The sequence below is a fragment of the Oratosquilla oratoria genome, chromosome 2, assembly GCF_046742065.1.
Source record: "Oratosquilla oratoria isolate Oo_2021 chromosome 2, ASM4674206v1, whole genome shotgun sequence".
Classification (NCBI taxonomy): Eukaryota; Metazoa; Arthropoda; class Malacostraca; order Stomatopoda; family Squillidae; genus Oratosquilla; species Oratosquilla oratoria.
The window spans coordinates 81,910,700-81,933,932 of record NC_134778.1 but is presented as its reverse complement, the minus strand read 5'-3'; the positions used below and the strand labels follow the sequence as shown (position 1 = coordinate 81,933,932).

Below are 23,233 nucleotides of genomic sequence, written 5' to 3'. Positions count from 1 at the left end.
TCTTTATAATTGTACCATTTACCCTTTCCACTATGCCATTACTCGAGGGATGCATAGGGGTGATTTTGTGGTGGCTGATGTTTGCCATCGCCATCACCTCTTTGAACGTCTCGTTCAATGAATTCACCACCGCCATCTGAGATTACTTGCCTTGGAGCGCCATGTATGGCCAGGACGTGTTGTAGAAAGGCACTGGCTACTGTCCTCGCTTCCTTTGAATTAATAGGTACAGCGATCAGGAAGCGGGTTAGTACATCGACTACGGTCAGGATGTACTTCGCACCAGTTAGCGTGGTGGTTAGTGGACCAATGAGGTCAACGTGCACTCTCTCAAATGGAGCTTTCACGTCAGGAAACTGTCTAAGTGGAGCTGGGAGGTCATAGGAAGGTTTGCAAGTAATGCAGATTTTGCATTTTTTTTTTTTTTTTTTTTTTATAAAATCCTTCACATCCTCCGACATCTTAGGCCAGAATGCAAACTTCTGTAGGCGTTCCAGAGTAACTTGGATTCCGCCATGGCCGGCCATCGGAAGGCAATGGGCGATACGTAACGCTGCCGCCTTTGCTCCATCAGGGCATACCAGGCGAAGCTCTTCCAACTGGTATGCATTCCTACGCGCATGATATAGGAGTCCGTCGGGGAGGAGTCGGAACTCCCCGATTGGCACTCTTAGGCGCGGGATCTTTGGCACTTCTGACGTCACTCCTTTGAGGTACTGTTTTACTCGACCCCAATCAGGGTGTGTATCCTGATCCTTTCGGATCTCAACCTGGTTCCAGGTGATGGTATCCTCATCAGTATTTGTGCATGAGTTCCCTCGGCCACCCGTGGTTACGGCCGAAACTATGAAGTCATCTATAGGGTGGTCAGCCCCCCGTATCCGAGAGAGTGCGTCCGCAACAATGTTGAGTCTCCCAGGTATGTACTCGACCTGGATGTCGAAGTCGGCGATGGCCATCTGCCACCGGAGGATCCGAGTGTTTGTGCCCTTAACAGTGAAGAGCCAGACCAATGGCCTGTGATCACTCATCAACCGGACAGGATAGCCCATGATTAGTGGGCGGTTAACCGTGAGACCGTACACTGCCGCTAACGCTTCTCTCTCCACGGTGCTGTACCGTCTCTCATGCGTGTTCAGCGTGCGACTGAAGTACGAGAGTGGACGTCTCGCACCTCCTTCGCCCTCTTGCTGAAGCACGCCCCCGATAGCCGAGGCACTAGCATCGGTGGTGAGTAAGAACGGTTTGGAAAAGTTGGGGTATGGAAGGACCACCGTTGATGACAAATGATGCTTGAGGGACTCAAACGCATGCAACTGAGGAGGTGTCCACGCACCAAGCACACGATTGTTGTGCTTCCCTGCGACGTCACCCTTTGTCATATCTATTAGGGGCAACGAAATGGCCGCGAAGTGCGGGATAAATTTGCGGTAATATCCCGCCAATCCCAAAAAGGAAAGCAACTCTTTCCGACGCGTTGGCCGGGGGAAAGCTTTGATGGCTTGGACTTTCTCTGGCTGGGGCTTTATCCCTTCCTGGAATATTACATGGCCTAGGTAACCGACCTCCTTCTGGAAGAAATGACATTTATCCAGCCTCAATGAGAGGTTTGCTTCATGCAACCTCCTAAGGACATCCTCAAGATTCTTGAGGTGGTCGACCCAGGACGTACCCAGAACAATTATATCGTCCATGTACACCATCGCACTGACCCCTAACAGCCCCGTTAGTACCTGTTTCATCACCCTTTGAAAACAGGATGGAGCGTCCTTTAACCCGAAGGGCAGAGACGTGAACTCGTAATGCCCTTCGGGAGTCGAGAATGCCGTTTTCTCGCAGCTGCTCTCCATCAATGGGATCTGGAGATAACCCTGCTTTAAGTCAAGCAGAGAGAAAATGACGCTGAAGCCGAGACTGCGCAGCATCGAATCAATGTGGGGAAGAGGGAACCTATCATCAACCACGTGTCTATTTAGAGCACGAAAATCAAGACAAAGACGAAGGGTTTTGTCCTTCTTCACAACCGGAACAATAGGAGCATTGTAAGGAGAACGAGATGGGCGAATGATCCCCTTACTGAGCATATCCCCAATGAGGTCTCTAATCTCACCTCTATACTTCTCAGGGAAGGGATAAGATTTGCGGTAGACTGGCGGTCCAAATGTCCGAATCTTGTGTAGGAAGTGAGGCGTCACGGTAAGTGGATCCCCCGGTAAGGCAAAAACGTCGGCATATTTGACCACTAAAGAGGTCAGAGCCATACTTTCCCTGCCATGCCTATTAGGGAAAATTTTCCCTACTTCCAAACGTAACTTGTGTACGCGAGAGCCATCCACTACGTTAGACGCCTGGACCATTCCCACCGAGACGTTAGTTCCACCGTCTATTAGCGCAATCTCCCCTAAGAGGGAAATGTCTCCGACTACCTGGTCCTTACGAACCTCATGGGTGTCCGGGCCCAAGTTCAGGAATGGAACTTTACACCATGCCTTGCCATCTTCCATCCTGATCAGCTCTACTACTCCCTGGCCGAGCAGGTTGGCGCCCTCGGCATATGGGCGTGCTGTAAACAGCGCCGAGAAAACCTGACCTGCGGGAGCGAGCTCGTTTGCCCTCTCGAGCATCAATCCTACTGTTCCCCCTGAGAACCCAGGCACCCACTGATGTTCGATTGACTTAACCGGGAAAGTGGGAGTTTCACTTTCCCGCTGGAAACTATGACGCTCCTCGCACACGGCGATCAATGGCGGTGAGTGCTGAGCCGTCCCCGCAAGTATTACGGGAATATCCTTGCCCTTAACTTAGAATGTTAAAGGACTGAACGTCAACGTCACTTTGTGCGCCGCGAGGAAATCAAACCCTAAGATCATTTTGGCCGGCAAACCTTCAGCAGGGATGATAAAGAAAGGATGGTGGAACGAAAAACCAGCTAGATCAAAAGGAACATCTACCTTGCCAAGATTTGGCATCTCCGATCCGTCGGCCACTATGATTCTAGTGGTACCGACCTGGGAGCCTTCCATGGCGGTAGACAAAATGCTCTTATGGATAAGAGACACCGCCGCTCCCGTGTCCAAGAGAGCACAAATCGACCGATTTGCGTGTGGCTCGAACAAGGTAACTGCGACCATGGCTAAGCTTCCACTCGGCGTACGGGAGCTAGCTAAATCGACGTGAACAATTGTCACTGCCGACTGCTGTTCAACCGTCACCCTGGATTGTGGACACTCCTGCGCTGGCCGTTTTTTTGACGAGCCACTTGCTGCGAGACCCCTCTGAGCCTCATGACCGACACTAAACTCAGTCTCCCGAATTCGCCCTGCATCCCCGCAAGACTTGCAACACGTGGTAGGTCGACCGCGTGTTCTATAATAACACACATCAGTCGCGTGTCCTGCTTTCTTGCAATGGGTGCAGTATGGACGCCACCTATTGCGATTACCACGGCCCCGGGGACGCTTCCACGTGTTCCTTTGTCCCCCATGTCTGTGAGTCGAGTGCATGGCTTCCTCGTGAGGGCGCGTTGCGATCTCTCGCTCATGGCGAGGGCGCACCTCCACCTCTTGCGAATAGCGAAAGGGTGTCTCTGACTCTCGCAGATTGCGAGGAGAGGAAGAGCCTGGGACTCTGTGTACAGTGGAAATGTTATGTGATTGTGAAGTTGAGTGGGAAAAGACGTCTGTGGCCGGGTATTGGTGGGTCACGGCAGGTGCGGCTGGGTACAAAGCCATAGGGGAATCGGCACCGCCTGCGTAGACCGTCTTAACTGAACAAGGATGCCGATGGGCATAGTCAATGGCCGCATGGAGAATGGCAACAATGGACGCTTGCTGGTCTGAGGTGAGGGTGGTGCCGAATTGAGAGGGCATAGCCCGTTTAATGCGGGTTACCGCAGTAAAATTAGCCCACTCATCGCGCTCTGGGTGATACACCGTGTAGGCCGAGACCATGTCGGCCAGACGAAGCGCGAATGAAGTGAGTGTTTCGGCTGGATGCATAGTTGCTTCCGCCAAACGATCAGCTAAAGCGCCAGCCGACGCGGGCGCGTAGAAAAAAGTGCGGAACGCTAGTTTGAACGCGTTCCAATCATCAGGATGCCCACTTTTGGCTAACCGAGCGGCAATCGCGGCATCACCGGCAGTTTTCTGCTGAGTGACGGCGATTTTGTCTGCCTCCGGGATCTCGGAGGACCACCTTTCATCTAACAGGGCGAGCCATGATTGCGCGTCCGTGCAAGCAGGCAGATTGGTAGTGGGATGATAGTTGATCCCCGATGATATAAATATTGGGACATCTGCAGCCGCCTGCAGTGCCCTCGCCTGGTTGCTGACGGGTACGCCCGTACGCCTCGACATGGCAATGAAATAACCGGCCTAGCTCTAGCTAGCACTCCTGTATGTGCACTGAGTATTTGGAGAGTGTGGACTTTGTAATTTGTATGTATGTTCACTGAGTAATAGGAATGGGTACGTGTACACGAGTTAGTCAAACTCTAACCACCGCTTGCCACCACTATGGTAAAGTGTCCGAATGGTTAGGCTTAATGACTAAAACACGTAGAATGTGTTGGCTCTTTTATTATGTAGCACAGAATATGAAATGTGTGTCGGAGGCTGATGGGGGAGAGAACTAATCGGCACTGTGAATAGAATATCACACTTACTCTTTGTGTCCTGTAACCAGCACTTGCTTGACCACGACCGCCTGGTAGCGTAGTCAGAGATAATCTGAGTATTGTCCGGTCGCGGTCTAGTCGCCCTGCTGGGTCAGCCTAGCGCGTCATCCAATCAGTTGCTAGCATCTGGGTCACGTGATGACGCGCATCTGGGTCACGTGATGACGCGCCGCAGAAAACAATGGTCACGCTAGGTCGCGTCCCCCGCCAACTTAACGCGGGAGCATGCGACCCAACGCGAGACGCTTACCATAGAAATAGTCACGCGTTCTACTCATGCCACATTGTGTGTTTTGCGTTGGGTGTTTTGCAATTGTGTGTCCTGCGTTTAGGTGTTTTGCTTTTGTGCGTTTTGCGTTTGTGCGTATTTTGCACTTGAGTATTTTGCACTTCCGTATTTTGCACTTCCGTATTTTGCACTTTCGTATTTTGCGCTTGCGTATTTGCATTTGTGAGTTCTGCGTTGTGTGTTTTGCGTTGTGTGTTTTGCGTTGTATGTTTTGCGTTGTGTGTTTTGCGTTGTTTGTTTTGCGTTGTGTGTTTTGCGTTGTGTGTTGTGCATTGTGTGTTATGCGTTGTGTTTTGCGTTGTGGTTTTTGCGTTGTGGTTTTTGCGTTGTGTGTTTTGTGTTATGTGTTTTGCGTTGTGCGTTTGTGCGTGCTACATTTGTGTGTTTTTGCATTTTTGTGTTTTTGCATTTGTGCGGTTTTGCATTTGAGTTTTCCATTTGTGCGTTTTGAATTTGTGAGTTTTGCATTGTAAGTATTTTGCACTTACGTATTTGCGCTTTTGTGTTTTGCATTGTGTGTTTAGCGTTTGTGTGTTTTGAGTTTGTCTGTCTTGTGTTTGTCTTTTGCGTTTGGGTGTTTTGCGTTTGGGTGTTCTGCGTTTGTTTGTTTTGCGTTTGTGTTTTTTGCGTTTGTGTGTTTTGCGTTTGTGTGATTTGCGTTTGTGGGTTTTGCGTTTGTGTGTTTTGCGTCTGTGGGTTTTGTTTCTGTGGGTTTTGCGTTTGTGGGTTTTGCGTTTGTGGGTTTTGAGTTTGTGGGTTTTGCGTTTTGTGGGTTTTGCGTTTTTTGGGTTTTGCGTTTGTGGGTTTTGCGTATGTGGGTTTTGCGTCTCTGGGTTTTGCGTTTGTGGGTTTTGCGTTTTGTGGGTTCTACGTTTTGTGTTTTGTGGGTTTTGCGTTTTGTAGGTTTTGCGTTTGTGGGTTTTGCGTTTGTGGATTTTGCTTCTCTGGGTTTTGCGTTTGTGGGTTTTGCGTTTGTGGGTGCTGCGGTTGTTGGTTCTGCGTTTGTGGGGTTTACGTTTGTGGGGTTTGCGTTTGTGGGTTTTGTGTTGTGTGTTATGCGTTGTGTGTTATGCGTTGTGTGTTATGCGTTTGTGTGTTTTGCGTTTGTGTGTTTTGCGTTTGTGTGTTTTGCGTTTGTGTGTTTTGCGTTTGTGTGTTTTACGTTTGTGTGTTTTGCGTTTAGGGTTTAGCGTCTGTGTGGTTTGCGTTTGTGTGTATCGTAGTAGTAGTTGGTCGTCGACCACAGTCATTGGCGGGAGAGGGGCCAATGGACTGTGTCTGTGGGAGTCAGATCCTGATTATTCCCACGACACAGTTCCACGAGGATGGAGGTCGTTAAAAAAATTGATGTCTAATGTCGTATTTTTCTTTTTTCTTTTTAATATAGATTTTGTATTTGTGCGTTTGTGTGTTTTGCGTTTGTGCGTTTTGTGTTGTGTTTTGCGTTGTGTGTTTTGCGTTGTGTTTTGCGTTGTGTGTTTTGTGTTGTGTGTTTTGTCTTGTGTGTTTTGCCTTGTGTGTTTTGCCTTGTGTGTTTTGCCTTGTGTGTTTAGCGTTTGTGTGTTTTGAGTTTGTCTGTCTTGCGTTTGTGTGTTTCGCGTTTGTGTGTTTTGCGTTTGTGTGTTTTGCGTTTGTGTGTTTTGCGTTTGTTTGTTTTGCGTTTGTGTATTTTGCGTTTGTGTGTTTTGCGTTTGTGTGATTTGCGTTTGTGTGATTTGCGTTTGTGTGATTTGCGTTTGTGGGGTTTGCGTCTCTGGGTTTTGCGTTTTTGGGTTTTGCGTCTCTGGGTTTTGCTTCTGTGGGTTTTGCGTTTGTGGGTTTTGCGTTTTGTGGGTTTTGCGTTGTATGGGTTTTGCGTTTGTGGGTTTTGCGTCTGTGGGTTTTGCGTCTGTGGGTTTTGCGTATTGTGGGTTTTGCGTATTGTGGGTTTCACTTTGTGTGTTTTGCGTTTGTGGGTTTCCATTTGTGGGTTTTGCGTTTGTGGGTTTTGCTTCTCTGGGTTTTGCGTTTGTGGGTTTTGCGTTTGCGGGTGCTGCGTTTGTGGGTTCTGCGTTTGTGGGTTCTGCGTTTGTGGGTTCTGCGTTTGTGGGGTTTGCGTTTGTGGGGTTTCCGTTTGTGGGTTTTGTGTTGTGTGTTATGCGTTGTGTGTTATGCGTTTGTGTGTTTTGCGTTTGTGTGTTTTGCGTTTTGCGTTTGTGCGTTCTGCATTTTTGCGCTCAGAATTTGTGCGTTTTGCATTTGTGCGTTTTTCATATGTGCGTTTTGCATTTGTGCGTATGTTGCATTGTGCGTATTTTGCACTTGGGTATTTGTAATTGCGTATTTGCATTTGTGTGTTTTGCATTGGTGTGTTTTGCATTTGTATTTTGTATTTGTGTGTTTAGCGTTTGCGTGAGTAGCGTTTTTGTGTTTAGCGTTTGTGTATTTTGCTACATCTGTATCAACATGTATGAGTGAGTACTATATCAGAGTAGGACCATCAATGATATACTACAATATTCTACATCTGTAACAACATGTAGTTATAGCGAATCCTACACTGTAGCTAGGGTCACCTATTAATTAAATCTAACATTTTACCTGAATCTCAGGACGAAGTGGGCAATTACTATGAGTAGTACATTATAGCCTGAAGCACCAGAGGTAGGGTACAGGGGACCAGTACTCGAATGAGTAAAACAACAAGGAGAATGAGGAAAATGGTCAGATCATAACTGTTCTCGGAACCTACCTGAGACATATGCCATATTATGACTGGCAAAACAAAGGTGGAAACAAATTTGTAAACATCAATCATTGTTATGCTGAACCAAACTTCTGAAAAAAGGGGGGAGGGGAGGTCAGAAACAGTTATGAGTGACTCAGATATGGATGGTATTACTCATGGAATCAGGTATCCCTCACTAAGCTAGTAGTACACAAAATCAAGGCTGTTCTCTGTCCATAGCTGAGACATATAGCAACCCTTGACTTGACAGCCAAATTGGCGCAACAGTTGATGAAGATAAGAAGGCAAAATATCAATAAGTAGATGATTGAGGCCTTAAGAGTTCCGGCAATGGGACCTTTCGCAGTCAGGCTCGTAGTTTCCTATTAGCGCTAGAATTTTCAATTGTGTGGGAATTCACGGGGCAAAGGGGTGACTTAGCTAATTTGGAAACCGATATTAAGAAAAAAATACGACATAAATTGCTGCATAAGTGTATTCAAAATTTAAAACATGACTCTTAATGTTATAATTTTTACTTACTGGTGTGTGATAAGGCTTTGTTAATCTTATTATAAGATAAAACTAAAAATAGGTAATTATTTTTACTGAAGTAAGTGTAAGCAGTAAAAATTAGAGGATGTCGATTTCGGTTTGTGGAATTTATCTAAGAGTGTCGAAAAATAATGGATATCACTGTCACGTCCTGTATATGAAGATAATCAGTGAGATAAAATATAACAACAGTGGTGGCGGACGTACGAGTATTTGATGCGCGATGTATTGAAGCGATGATTTGAAGAACGTCGCAGCGCTGCGCAGTGTGTCAACAGTTGAAAGGAAAAGAAGCACGTGCTCTGCTTCGCTCTTCTAGTTTCATACAATGGCACAAGCAACTTCCGCAAAGCCTTTCGAGTGGACGAAGACTATTATCTTACATTACATTAAGCTACTAAAGCAGTACCCAGCCATTTGGAATATCAAGTGCAAAGAATATAAGATGAGAAATATAAAAAGTACAAACATCGAAAGCCGACTTCTTTTCTTTAACAAAATGTAATGTGCAGAATGAAGACATTACCAAAAAACTTTATACCCTGAAAACACAGTTTCACAGGAAAATGACTGCCCTCAATGCATCAAAGAAGTCTGGTGTTGGCACGAAAAATGTATACACTCCAAAGCTGTGGTGGTTTAATGATTAAATGAGTAGAGCGTCGGCAGACATCCTCTTCCCGTGAAAGCCAAATGATGACTGAGATCTGGTTGTTCGCGTAAGGTATTCGCAGTGATGCAGTTCGTCCGGTCTCTAGCGTTAAAGGTATCAACACGACTACTGCATCAAATCGCTGATGCGTGATGGTACGTGTGGACGGGGCTTTAGTAATCGTACCGGAAAAAAGTCTTCGATACAAAAATATATTTTCTATACATTACATAGATTTGAGTATTGCTTGGTGCATTCAATTGAAAGTATATATCAGTATATGTCCATTGAAGTCGGTAGAAAATGACAAATTGCTTGGCTTGATACAATTATAGGCTGTTTTACGAATATCATCTGTAATTATAAATAGAGGCTCAAACAATGCTATATGCCGTTTGCAATCATGAAATTAATTGACTTGAATTTTAGACACAATAATGTGCAACGATATACCTCTGTAAGTCTATAATACTTGCCCCAAAAAGTAATTATTTTTCGGCAAGAATTACAAAATCTGGCGGTGTCTGGTATCAAATCTCTCACTGCGAAAGGTCCCATTCCAAAGAGTAGAGGGAATTGATAGCCGAAAAGGGCTGAAAGGTGATGAAAAAATGTGGAGCGTACGTCGGCTAGGCCCTTGAGCGAAAGTATTTGGTAACTGGGGTTTGAGAGCAGACGTAAGAAAATGAGAAGAAATAATAGGCCGTGTGTCACAACCCAAAGTTGTGACAGTCACATAAGAAAATATGTCAAATAATGCAACCATATATATATAGAATTGTGCATTTGAGCAAAAACTGTCCTTTTTTCAGTATTGTCGTTTTTGTCGGTTTGTTCGGTTTTTAGGTAAGTAGTGACACCGTTTACATCTACTATAAGGGACAGAAAATATTAAAAAACGAATTGATACGTATTTTTTATTATAATTAATTTATTTATATTTCTTATCAGAAAAATTATCTAAGAACAACAATATAAGTGATATCAAACACTGATTTCATATGAAACAGTAAACAACATACATTAATGAACCCTTAGTAATATCGGCTGCAGCAATAGCTAGATGAAGTGCAGTATTCTGATAGATCAGCTAACAAACAAATAATTGTGGAAAGATAGGTTTGTTTTGCTGATGAAGTATATTTCATTACATTCGATTTATTAAGTGCGCTTTGAAGAACAGAAATTTGAATGAGAATTAATTTGAGTGGTACATTAAACTGAAGAAATGCCCAGTATTGAGTATATAATAATGTAATTTCCAGTGTAAAAATAATCAATTAGTTATTAGACTATTAGTGGAAAGGGCATAAAACAGTGACACAACGGTAGAGTTATTTAGTCATATGTTTTTCGTACCTGAAATTGCGTGGGCCTTTACATTTGAAGATATGTGATGTATTTGAGGGCATCAAATATTACATTAGTACTTCCCCAGTAGATAAAAACGATTACCTACCTTCAACCTTGTAACCTTCGTGCAGGGAATTGTTTTAGATATGGACATTGTAACTTGTTGTTTTTCACTTTAGATGGTTTTAGAATTGTCCACAATTTCACGTGGTAAACTCAGCACATAGGGCCATTTACCCCCATATGTCATTCATAACAACAGAGTGGAGGTAACCAGGCCTAAGTTGTTGCCAATACTTCATGCTTTACATTAGCTGACAGAATTAGTAGATTTTAGATTTTGGCTCCATAAACTAGAAGATTAGCTGGTATATTATACTATAGTTTGTTTTGTTATTTGTGAGTAATTTTGGTTTTTATGTAGTACTGAAGAGATGGGAATTGAGAGTGAAAGTTTGGATGATTTGGAGCGAATAACCTGTTTGGAGAATGATTTGGAGCGAATAACCTGTCTGACAATATACAGTAACATTATCTCCTAATTGTGACTGGGCAGTAACTTTCATAATTTGTTTAACTCTATGGGTAGATCAAAGTAGATTGTTTGATTTTAGCCAGAAATGTGCATCTATAGAATTATAAAATATATATTTTTTAAGGGTATGTTGTCATGAACTGATAAGTCCACCTTTGTGTTTTATTGTGCTTTCCCTAATTATGTATATAGTGAATGTGGGTCATATGAATTGTAGTGTAAGTTTAATTTTCTGTATAATTGCAGTTTATATATTATGTTTGGAATAACCCCATGCATTACTTAGGTATGCGCGAAAACAAGTGTGACGTCACCATTGCGCTGGTACTGTTTACGTCATTTTTTGCGACCCGTTTGATTTTGTTTTGCTTAGTTTGAATGTTTTGAGCGTTCAGCGCATGCACAGGACATTCAAATTATCTTGTTATTGTACAAGTGTATGCCCAAATCTTTCAAAGGAAACAAATATTCACCGATTCCAACGCAAATTTGGTTATCAACCTCGGCAAATTAGTTTTCTGAGTGAATATGTTAAAGTAAGACATAATTAATAATCTATTGTAATGTAATAAAACTGTTTTTTAACCTATTTTCTCCCGTATATGAGCAGCTCAAGATCGTTGGGTAATATACACTTGGTCAAGAAATGACCCAAAAATCTTCACATGCCAAGTTGCATGTCAATTGGGCCAGTGGTTTGGATGTTATTTATTATTTCCAATTTGACAACAGTTGCCATGGTGACATGATAGGTGTTTGTAAGAATGGTATCAGAAGAAGGTCCTGCAATGTTATTGACATGCTCAGGTGTTTTATTGGCCCATAAAACCTTGACATGCCAAGTTGCATGTCAGTAGGGCCAGGGGTTTGGATTTTATTATTTCTAAATTGACAACAGTTTCCATGGCAACGTGATAGGTGTTAGTAAGAATGTGTATCAGAAGAAGGTCCTGCAATGTTATTGACATGCTCAGGTGTTTTATTGACCCATAAAACCTTGACATGCCAAGTTGCATGTCAGTTGGGCCAGAGGTTTGGATTTTATTGATTATTTCTAAATTGACAACAGTTGCCATGGCAACGTGATGGGTGTTATTAAGAATGTGTATCACAAGAAGGTCCTGCAATGTTATTGACGTGCTCAGTGTTTTATTGACCCATAAAACCTTGACAGGCCAAGTTGCATGTCAGTTGGGCCAGGGGTTTGGATTTTATTGATGATAATCTGAAAATTGACAACTTCATGGTTGCCATGAAAAGGCAAATATGGTATGATGGAGATACCTTCCATTGTTTTTGACATGCTCTTGTGATTTGTTGATCCTTAAAACCCAAGTATTCCAAATTTTAATAAAATTGGGCCAGTGGTTTAGAGTTAATGTGTATTTCTTTACCAAAATCTTTACAAATGAACCCTAAATTCTAACATTTTGCTATGGTGAAGTCCAGCCAAAAATGCAGGCTAAAAAAATAATTTAAAAAGTCGTATCTCCCCTATTTTTCGAGCTATTTCAAAAAATTAAAAAACATTTTGTTTCTAATAAAATTGCCTTTCATATGCAACAATAATTTAAGGGTTAAAAAAATTGAAAATTTTGTACCGGTACCTACATTAGTAATAACATTGATATTTATTTGTAGTGTGTTTAGTGTTTTTGTTATGGAGTGTTTGGGGTGTGTTGATTTGTGATGGCTGCAGATCCAATTCTTTATGCACATTCTATTTGCACATTCTAGTATCATCATTTCTTTTTGGCATGCAATGTAATACTAAGAACTTATTTCAAATTATGTTTTTCAAGCCACTTCTAAGAGTTCTGGACCAGTTGCATTTTCAAGTCGTGCACCAATGACCCACACTCCACCAAGCACCCACAAGGTGCACTAACCACTCCCACTTCCTATACACAACCACTCCCACCATTTTCTGAGTGTTTTCACCTGCACAGTCACACTGCAGCTTTCTTCCTTCCCAGTGTATGTTTATATGCAAATTAAATGACTTTTTGTGACATGATAGGTGGTGATTCATCCCTTTCCCATCCTTGTGGTAGGTGTAACTTTAGGGGAATCCACTCCACTTTCTAATATGATCGCCAAAAGAATGCACATATTGCATAGATAGACAAATACCTGCTCTAATTTGTGTTTGTTTAACACAGATTAATGTTTTTGTCTTTATTCTTTAAACTTACTGATTTTATATTTTATAATTATTTTACAAACAGTTTATAAATGTAGTTATATTAACATATTTGATAGGGGACTTTAATTACAGACTGAAGTCAGCATGTTGTGAATGAAGGGGTACAATATGGCTGGCTTGGATGACTACAGGTTCTACTCACATCTGAAAGAGAAAGAGTCACCTTTTTGGCAGAAAAATCCATATGGCTCAGAGGAAGACATAGTAGACTCTACAGGCCCAATTCGTAGGCCTTCAGAGTTTCCATCAAAGCTTCAACCATCAAAAATGGAATCCAGCTATGAAAAAGGTAAAGCTGCCATATGTTGATAATGTATAGAACATTAATTAGATTTGTGAATCTCACCTTTAGGTGTCATATAAGTATGCCTGCCCATGGAGAAACTGCTATGACAAGAGGACAGCACCAGTCACTTTGTATTGTACAAACATAGCACATCAACCCCACCTGGAGGTGTTGCTCTGAGTCTCTAGAAGAAGCCCAAAACACACACATCCTCCAACTTCTTTCCAGCCTATTCTCTCTCTATCTATCTATCTATCTACCTATCTCATTTTACAAAGGAGGAGCATGCCAACAGGAGACCTCTTTCTATCTTTCTCTCTCTCTCTTTCTCTCTGTCTCTCTCTCTCTCTCTCTGTCTCTCTTTCTCTCTCTCTCGCCCCCCCTGGAGCCGCTCTATTCTGTGGGGGAGCGACCCCAGGCTCTTGCCTCCATGTGGAGGGGGTGGGAACGACCGATGGCAGTAGCATACTGGGGGCCAACTACCCATGACCCTCAGTAGTACATAGCCTCGACCGTTGCTGAATACTTTTATACCTGCATTTCTTACCCACCCATTACCTTCTCTCCCCCTCACCCAACTTTCTACCCCTTTATTCTATCATGATTGACCCTCCTGATGACATGGCCAAATTTTGAAACCTCTCAGTAACAAATTTTCATGTACAACCATTATAAGTCAAACTTTTCATTCATAATCACTATAAAAAAGTCCTATGGCAATGGCTAGTTACGATAGGGGCAGGAGAAGGTGATCTCTGGGAGCTTCAAGTCACGAACTGCACATAGGCGATGTGGGCAAGATAGTCGTTCTGTGATGGGATGGAGGCAACATCACAGTTCGGCAGCTACCCACATGACTGAGCAGCCCTGTTCAGGATCCACTCTGCTCACCCCACATGGGGAGGGGGCTAGAAAAGGTGCCCTAAAAATAGTTTGCCTCACATCTACCTGACTGGGGAACCGCCCCCAGTAAGGTCACCCTCATTGCAGTCAAGATGCAGAAAAATGCCAAGCACAGATGACGACCTCAGACTAAAAAAAAGACTCTTCTTTGACACCACCAAATACTGATAATAATATAAAACATTTGAAAGTTGTGCACGTAGAAGATATTCCAATACAGTGCAACTATGATGATATATCCACTCCACTGAGCAAATTTGGAATTATAGTAGAAATTCGCATGAAATTTCTTGACATTGAGAAAAAATGGGAAGCTTGGGTAACATTTGATAAGCATGAAGATGCCTTTAACCTGAGCAGAAACTTCAATACCCTGAAAATTTACAATTCCTTAGTCAAAGGAGCCTTAACAGATAAGGTTCCTAAAAATCTAGATGTATATAAACCTGCAGAATGGAATTCAGATAACCATGAAGATAATACTATAAAAGAAAGAATCCCCCAACCTCCTATGTGGATAGTAATTAAGGCTAAGGAAGAAAAATTTAATTACTATAAATTTAATAGATACCTACAACAGAGGGTAGGTGGCATTAAAAATGGAGATATAACAAGATTTGGTAAGAATTCAATACTTGTTCATGCCAAATCAAAGACACAATCCAAGATGCTCTGTATGATGAATGTTGAAAATAGTGATATAATAGAAAAGATTAGTCCTCACCAAAATTTTAGTTATGGAAGAGGAGTTATCCATGATAAAGACTTGTATGAATTGACTGAACTAGAAATATTAGAAATGTGCCCCACATCTATTTGGAAAGTGAAAAAGATCCCAAACAGTAATGTGATTATACTTACTTTTGAGGATAACAATATACCAACTCATATAGCAATTGAAAATGAAAGAGTGAGAATTAGACCTTTCCATCCCAAAGCTCTACAGTGCTATAATTGTTTTAAATTTGGCCATCCATCAAAGATATGTAAGAATAATGAGGTATGTGGTAATTGCTCTGGCCCAACACACGGCCAATGCTTAGATACTCCCAAATGTATCAACTGTCAATTGGATCACAAACCAGTTAATAGAGTATGTGAAGAATACAAATTTGAAACAGCAGCTATAAATAAAGCTTATACTGAGCATATCACGATAGGACATGCTAAGCGACTCTTAGGAAGAAAAAAGAGCTATGCAAACGCTCTTACTACCCCAAGAAATCTACCTCATTCTACAAATCTCCCCACTACAAATGAAACTTCAACCTCTGGTGTAGCAACCCAACATTCAAGGCCAAATAATCGACATACTATGGTGAGAATTCCAAACACAAATACAGCTAATCTACCTCCAGATTACCAAAACACCTCGCATAGTAAAGAGGTGCAACCCTCAAATCCCCCTCCACCTTCCAGAAATCCACCTTGTTCTACAGAACTGCAACACTCATGGCTAGATCAACAAATTTCAATGAAAACAATAAGCACTAAGACAGATATACTACCCCCTGATCATAAACCACCTTTTAGCGAAATACCTCAAGCAGAATCCACAAATACTGATACTACTCTAAGAAATCCACCCCATACAACAAATCCCTTCTCTGCAAATGAAACCTCAACCTCTGGGGTAGCAGCCCAACATCCAGGGCCAGATGATCAACATACCTCGGCAAGAACACAAAACACTAAGGCAGATAACTTACCTCCTGATCATAAAAACATTCCATATAAAAAAGAGGGGCAACTCCCCAATCCTCCTCCATCTTCCAGCATAGTGTCTCGGGTAGAATCATTACCGGACTCAATGGAGATTGAAAAAAACAACAACAAAAAAAACAAGAACACCCTCACCCTCTCCATCAACTCCAAGAAATGTAACCCTAGCAGATATATATTACAAGAAAAAGATAAAGAAGCAAAAGCCAAAACTACCAAAATAGCTACTGAAGAAAAACCATCTTCACAAAAAGCTCATAAAGACAAAAAACACTCACAAACAACCTTGAATAAAGGACCTCCCCCCAGAAAATAGATACATTCACATCACTAATACAGTGGAACTGTCAGGGACTTCGAGCAAAGTATGAAGAGCTTAAAATCTTAATTTACGAATATTGTCCAGTAGAAACAATGTTGGATGAACATACACCCTATCCAAGAGAATATATATCCTTCAGAACTCCATATAATATAGAAACCGGAAGTCATGGAGGATGCCTTGTTTATGTATGAAGAGATATTCCCCATTTTCCAATTAGTATAAATACAACATTACAAGCAGTAGCAGTTCAAATACAATTAAAAAGAAAATACACCTTATGCTCTTTTTATCTGCCCCCAAACTCCATGGTTACCCGGGAAGAAATAATAACTTTGATTAATCAACTCCCACGACCTTTTCTCATTATGGGTGACCTAAATGGCAGACACCCACTATGGGGAGATGTTACTACAAACCAAAAAGGGAATATTATAGCTTCAATTATAGAATATGAAGATCTAGGACTTTTGAATACTGGGGAGCCCACCCATTACCATATTCAAACAGGTACTGTCTCTTGTCTAGATCTTACAATTTCTAGTCCCAACTGCACAATTGATTTCAGATGGAGACCAAATGATGACTGGCATAGCAGTGACCACGCCCCGATAATAATTGAAACAAATGATGACCCACCAACTCAAAGATCACCAAAGTGGAGTATCGACAAAGCTGATTGGGATAAGTTTAAAGAACTAAGTGAAATCGAAGGCAATGCAAATGACTTTCCAACTCCAGAAGATGCTATTGACTTATTAAATGGAACTTTTCATACAGCAGGTATACACTCTATACCAAAAACTACAGGACTCTTTAAGCGACGCCCAGTTCCATGGTGGTCTGAAGAGCTCAGAATTTTACATCGAACTACAAGAACATCACTTACCCGTTACCGCAGACATCGAACAATTGAGAATATGATCATCTATAAACAATGCAGAGCTAGATTTCGTAAAGCAATGAAAGCTGCCAGAAGACAATCATGGGCATCCTTTGTATCTACCATCAATTGTCGAACACCCATCCACAGTATTTGGAAAAAAAATGAATAAGATAGCAGGGAAATTTACACCCAACCCTCCACCAGTGCTTAAAGTTAACAATACCCTTGTCACAGATTCAAAAAAAGTTAGTAATATTTTGGCTGACCATTTTGCTCAAGTCTCACAAAAGACTGACAGTAGCCCAGGACACCAATACAGAATAAAAGAAGAACAACAACATTTAGATTTTTCATCAGACAAGACAGAATCATACAACATACCCTTTACAGAAAGAGAATTTGATGCTACCCTAGATAGAAGCAAAAATACAGCCCCTGGTCCAGATATGATCCCCTATGAAATGTTTAAACATACTACGAGTACAAGGAATACAAAAATTTGTGATAAGTATTATAAATAGATTGTGGCAGGAGCACAAATACCCAACTATATGGGAAACGGCTTTTGTATTATCTTTTCTAAAGCCAGGAAAAGACCCATATTCAGCTTCCAGTTACCGTCCTATTGCTTTAACCTGCTGCCTAGGCAAAATAATGGAGAAAATGGTAAATACAAGACTTGTCTGGTAGCTCGAGCATAATAATTTTATATCACCATCACAATGTGGATTTAGAAAATTGCTTTCTACAATAGATGTCCTAATGCAGCTGGAAACCTCCATATGCCTCAAAACAACATCATATAACTGTATTCTTTGATATAGAAAAGGCATATGACACTGCATGGAGACATGGAATTCTTAAGACCATTCATGATTGTGGTCTACGAGGAGAATGACCCCTATATATTAATGCATTTTTATCCCATAGATATTTTAAAGTTAAAATTGGTAATACTCTATCAGATAAGAGATGCCAGGAAGAGGGTGTTCCACAAGGGAGTATACTTAGTGTAACACTTTTTGCTTTGGCAGTAAATGGGGTAGCAAATATTATACCAGATAAAATATTAAGCCATACAGTGCTGTTGGCACAATCACTCCTTCATACAGTCTCCTCTTAGCATTCATTCCCAAATGTCTATTCCTCATTACACTTTTTAGTCCACCAAGGCATTTACTCGCTTCTCTCAATCTACATTCTACCTCCACCTCCACTACACCTTTTCCTGCCACATTTGCACCCAAGTATCTAAAACTATCCACTTCCTCCAGTCGCTCTCCCTTAATGCTCACTTCCAGTCTGCTGCCACTTTCACCCCTTGAACATCTCATCACCTTACTTTTACCCATATTTATCTTGTATTATATGGGAAGGGAGCTATGCTCGTAGTGACCAGGTATCCAGCACTCTGTGTGGGAAGCTATTCTTTTTCCGATCTCGTCTATGGTTATCCTTTTTGAGTTTCTTTTCATAACCTCTTGTTTTTCTTTTGTAATTTTTTAGTAAGTCATTCCTATCAAGGATTTCCATTCCTTTCATGATTCTAAATATAGTCAGTAGATCATCTTTCTCTTCTCTGCTCCGGTGTTGGTAGTTCCAGTTTCGATAATCTTTGTTCGTATGTAACTAATATTTTTTTTAATAATTTCTTCATCCAAATAATCAAATGGCACTTTCATTGACCTTAATAGGTTGAAGGTTTCTCTGACTATTTTGTTTATATGTTTATCCGGTGTCATGTCTTTGCTGATTATTACTCTAAGGTTCCTTTCCGAGTGCACTTTCTTGATTTCTTCTTCACCAATTTTATAATTTTAAAAATTTTTACTTTTTCCAATAAATCACAGTCCTCTTCTTCTCTTACTTTATTCAATATTTTTCCGTCATCTGCAAAGAAATTCATGGATGAAGAGTAGGCATATGCTTTGACTCAGCCCCCATATACACTCAACCTTCCATTTAACAAACCCCAATGCAATGGATCCTCAATGTAGTGGACAGAAAATCCCGTCCATTTTAGAGGCAGACAATGGCTCAATCGTCCATTGCTGCGTACAGTTGTCCAATACAAGTCCAGGCCACCCACACCAGGTATGGTGGATGCAGGCCAGGCAGTGATGTCAGACCCCACATACATACATATACCAAGGCTTTTTCCCCCTTACAAGGGAGGTAGCCAAAAAGGAAAAGGCATAAAATCATTCCCACCCATTCCATCCCTGAATACACTCCACACCCCTCCACCCTCCCTCCCATCTTAGCACCTCCTGGATGACGGGTCATCCCTGCACCTTGTCCACTGCCCTGGGTCAGAAGCAGTGTCGCAAGACACAGCACATCCACAGCAAGGCCACTTCATTAAATCGGCGAACCCCCCCTCTCCATCCCCCCATGCATAAAAGGAGAAGACGGGGAGAAATCCCTTCGGGATGCATCAAAATTTTGCTCACACATACTACCTCACCCCCCATCCCCCCACCCACTCCACCTCATGCATCCCAAACATCATCCATATACAACCATTCTCCATTCACCCCTGTCTTCAGGCACCAATAAATGTATACAGTACCAAATTGTGAACATTGGTCATTTGTCTGTTATTTACCAATTCAGTCCATTCTGTTTACATTTGGCAGGAACAGACCGGTCCTCACCATTAAATGAAGGGTAGAGTGTATAGGGGAAAGGGCCTTTTGCTCTGTACTCAGATTTATCTAACATTATTATTATTATTACCATTACTATTATGACTTGGCTACCTCCCTTATAGGGGGAAGAAGCCTTTGGTATATAGATAGAATTATTATTATTACTTTTTCATTGTATTATTTTATTTAGTTATCTATTTTTATATACTACAGCACAGGTACCACCAGCATCAGATGTTCCACTTGAAAAATATGGAGAAGTGTCAATTAATTTAGTGAGCTTATGTGCAGACAACTTGCTGAGTCATCCCTTTATTGTTCTAAGGAGACAGTGTCAGGTGAGTAGGAAAGGTCCAATGTTAGATATTTTACACGAGTATTGAGTTACTTAGCATTCAGCAACATCCAACTTCACACCAGCCCAGATGGAGTACATTTAAAGAAATAAAGACTGGCGGCCTCACTGTGGCCTTGCATCAAATCCTACTGAAGGAGCACTATGTTCTTGAGGCGGAAGTTCCTCAAGGTAAATTCAAGGTATATGCAGTACCAACTTCTGGGACTTTTTGCCACCCCTTTGAACCAGAGTCACATATGTGTTGAGGAAAAATCTCTTCATATAGGAATGATAAGCCACTATTTTATTGTTCTTGTCCCTCCTTTGTGCTGCTTCCTTAAATCAACCTTTTAACTCTCCTAAGTCTCCTCCTTTCCTTTTATACATACCCTTGTGGTGGTGGGATAAGAATGCACAATATACATACATATACCAAGGCTTTTTCCCCCTTACAAGGGAGGTAGTCAAAAAAGAAAAGGCATAAAGTCACCCATTCCATCCCTGAATACACAGCACAATATGTTCCTGTATATAATTACAGACTAAATGGGATGTAGTGAGGGGACTAGAAATCCCCTGGTGTAATTTTCTCTTGTGAAGAGTGAAGACAAAAGAAGGTTTGAAAGTAAGAATGACCAGAACCCTAGTACAGGTTGTCATTAACTAAAGATTGGGATCAGTGGGTCTAAAATTTCAACTTGGAAAACTTGTAAAAAAAAAACTCTTAATCCCAAAATGTAATCAAAGTAATCAAATGAAACTAAAGGTTTTAGGCAAATAAAATTTTACATCCATTCAATATTATTGTATTTGTTTATGCTAATGCTTGCAAAGTGCAAATACTAGAACATTTTAATAATCATATAATACATACATATACTAAGGCTTTTTCTCCCTTACAAGGGAGGTAGCCAAAAATAAAAAGGCATAAAATCATTCCCACCCATTCCATCCCTAAATACATTCCACTCCCCTCCACCCTCCCTCTTATCTTAGCACCTCCTGGATGACGGGTCATCCCTGCACCCTGTCCTCTACCCTGGGTCAGAGGTAGTGTCGCAAGGCACATCACATCCACAGCAAGGCCGCTTCATTAAAATCGGCGACCCCCCCCCCCTCTCCATCCCCCCATGCAGAAAAGGAGAAGACGGAGGAGAATCCCTTCAGGCTGCATCAAATTTTGCTCACACATACTACCTCACCCTCAATCCCCCCACCCATTCCACATTTCTTCTATCACATACTCTCCCAAACTGTCACCAACTTCCTCAGTCCCTCCTCCGATCCTGCCACAAGCGTAGTGTCGTCAGCAAACAACAACTGGCTCACCTCCCACTTTTCTCCATTTTTTTTTTACCATCTCCAATCCCTGACCCACTACCCTTGCATTTACCTCTCGCACCACCCCATCCATGTATAAGTTGAACAGCCAGGGCGACATAACGCATCCTTGACGAAGTCCCACCTTTACCTCAAACCACTCACTCCCTTCATTTCTAATCCTGACACAAGCTCTACTACTCTCATAAAAACTCTTGACAGCTCCTAGAAGCTTTCCTCCTATCCCATATATAAGAAATCATAGAAAAATAAATAAAAAAGACAAGGTGCTGGAAGGATATCAAGGAACAGCACTTTCAATACAGGTGCTTAAATTTTAGGAATAGGCTGTATCAAGAAGTAAGATACCCAAAAGAAATAAATAGATAAAATGTCAAGTAATTTAAAGCCAGGTTTGATCAGCAGAAACAGAGACAAGACTTCATTAATGTAGCTCTTTTTCTGTATATCACAAACTTAATACCTGCATTGTTGGATTCAGTAATGCATCACTTGTGTGGTGTACTATACTAATATGATTGTGTATTATGTTCAAATTACAGTTGGAGAACATTTGTATATTTATGTCTACCTCTATATGAGTTAACCTTAGTTTACAGTGTCTCATTGCTTTGGGAGTTTTCATTTTCATTTGAGGAGAAGGAGTACAAGAAGAAGCTGAAGGAGGAGTGGGAGGGAGTGAAGGATAGAGTAGAGCTAGGTGTGGAGGAGGAATGGGGATGGTTCAAGGAGGGAGTCACAAAGTGTGCAAGGATGGTATGTGGAACAAGAAGGACAGGAGGAAATAGAAGGAAGGGTAGTGAATGGTGGGATGAGGAAATGAAGAAGGTTGTAGAAGAGAAGAAGCGAGCTTTCACAGATTGGTTACAAAATAGGACAAGGGAGTCATATGAGAGATACAAAGAAAAGAAAAGAGAAGTAAAGCAAAAGGTAAAGGAGGCAAAGAGGAGAGCAGATGTGAAATGGGGTAAGAGTATGACAGAAAATTTTGAAAGTAAATAAAAAGATGTTTAGGAGAGAAATTAAGAGAGGAAGAGGAGGTGAAGCAAGTAGAGACGAAAAGGTAAAAGGTGCAGATGGAGAGATGATAATGGAAGAGAAGGCAGTAAGGGGAAGATGGGCAGAATATTTTAGGGAGTTGCTAAATGTGAAGGAGGATAGGGAGGGAAAGATAGTTGCAGTGGGAAATGCTGAGAAAATGAGAGTGATGAGTGAGGAAAATGGAGGAGAAATAAGGAAGGATGAAGTGAAGGCAGTTGTTAAGATGATGAAAGCAGGTAAGGCACCTGGTCTGGATGGATATCATGCAGAATGTCTAAAAAAAAGGAGGTACAGTGATGGTGGACTGGCTGGTGAGGTTATTTAATGTTTGCTGGAGAGAGGGTAGAGTGCCGGAGGATTGGAGGAGTGCCTGTATAGTTGCACTTTACAAGGGAAAAGGGGACAAGTGTGAATGTAGTAGTTTCAGAGGGATTAGCTTGATAAGTGTAGTTGGGAAGGCTTATGGGAAGATCTTGATTGAGAGGATTAGGAGAGGAACAGAGGGAGTAATTGGTGAGGAACAGTGTGGATTTAGGATGGGTAGAGGTTGTGTAGATCAGATCTTTGTGGTAAGACAAATATGTGAGAAAGCTATAGGAAAGTGGAAGGAGAATTATTGGGCTTTTATGGATCTGGAAAAGGCTTATGATAGGGTAGATAGAAAGGCACTGTGGGAGGTTATGCAGATATACGTGATAGGAGGAAAGCTTCTAGGAGCTGTCAAGAGTTTTTATGAGAGTAGTAGAGCTTGTGTCAGGATTAGAAATGGAGA

General features: G+C 41.7%; 1 protein-coding gene across 8 annotated transcripts in view; it reads left to right on the top strand.

Moving 5' to 3' along the window:
• Positions 1 to 23,233, top strand: part of LOC143040583 (mitochondrial outer membrane protein SLC25A46-like) — a 63,075-nt gene that overhangs the window by 3,924 nt on the left and 35,918 nt on the right. For 3 of the 8 annotated variants that reach the window (XM_076211724.1, XM_076211715.1, XM_076211731.1), the window contains exons 1-3: positions 9,864 to 9,997; positions 13,045 to 13,261; positions 19,956 to 20,080. In XM_076211724.1, coding sequence (XP_076067839.1) covers positions 13,066 to 13,261; positions 19,956 to 20,080 — 321 coding nt within the window. In that variant the 5' untranslated portion in view covers positions 9,864 to 9,997; positions 13,045 to 13,065. Of the gene's footprint in view, positions 1 to 9,601; positions 9,725 to 9,863; positions 9,998 to 13,028; positions 13,262 to 19,955; positions 20,081 to 23,233 lie in introns of those variants that run through there. The other 5 variants (XM_076211697.1, XM_076211680.1, XM_076211706.1 and 2 more) reach the window with 4 other exon arrangements.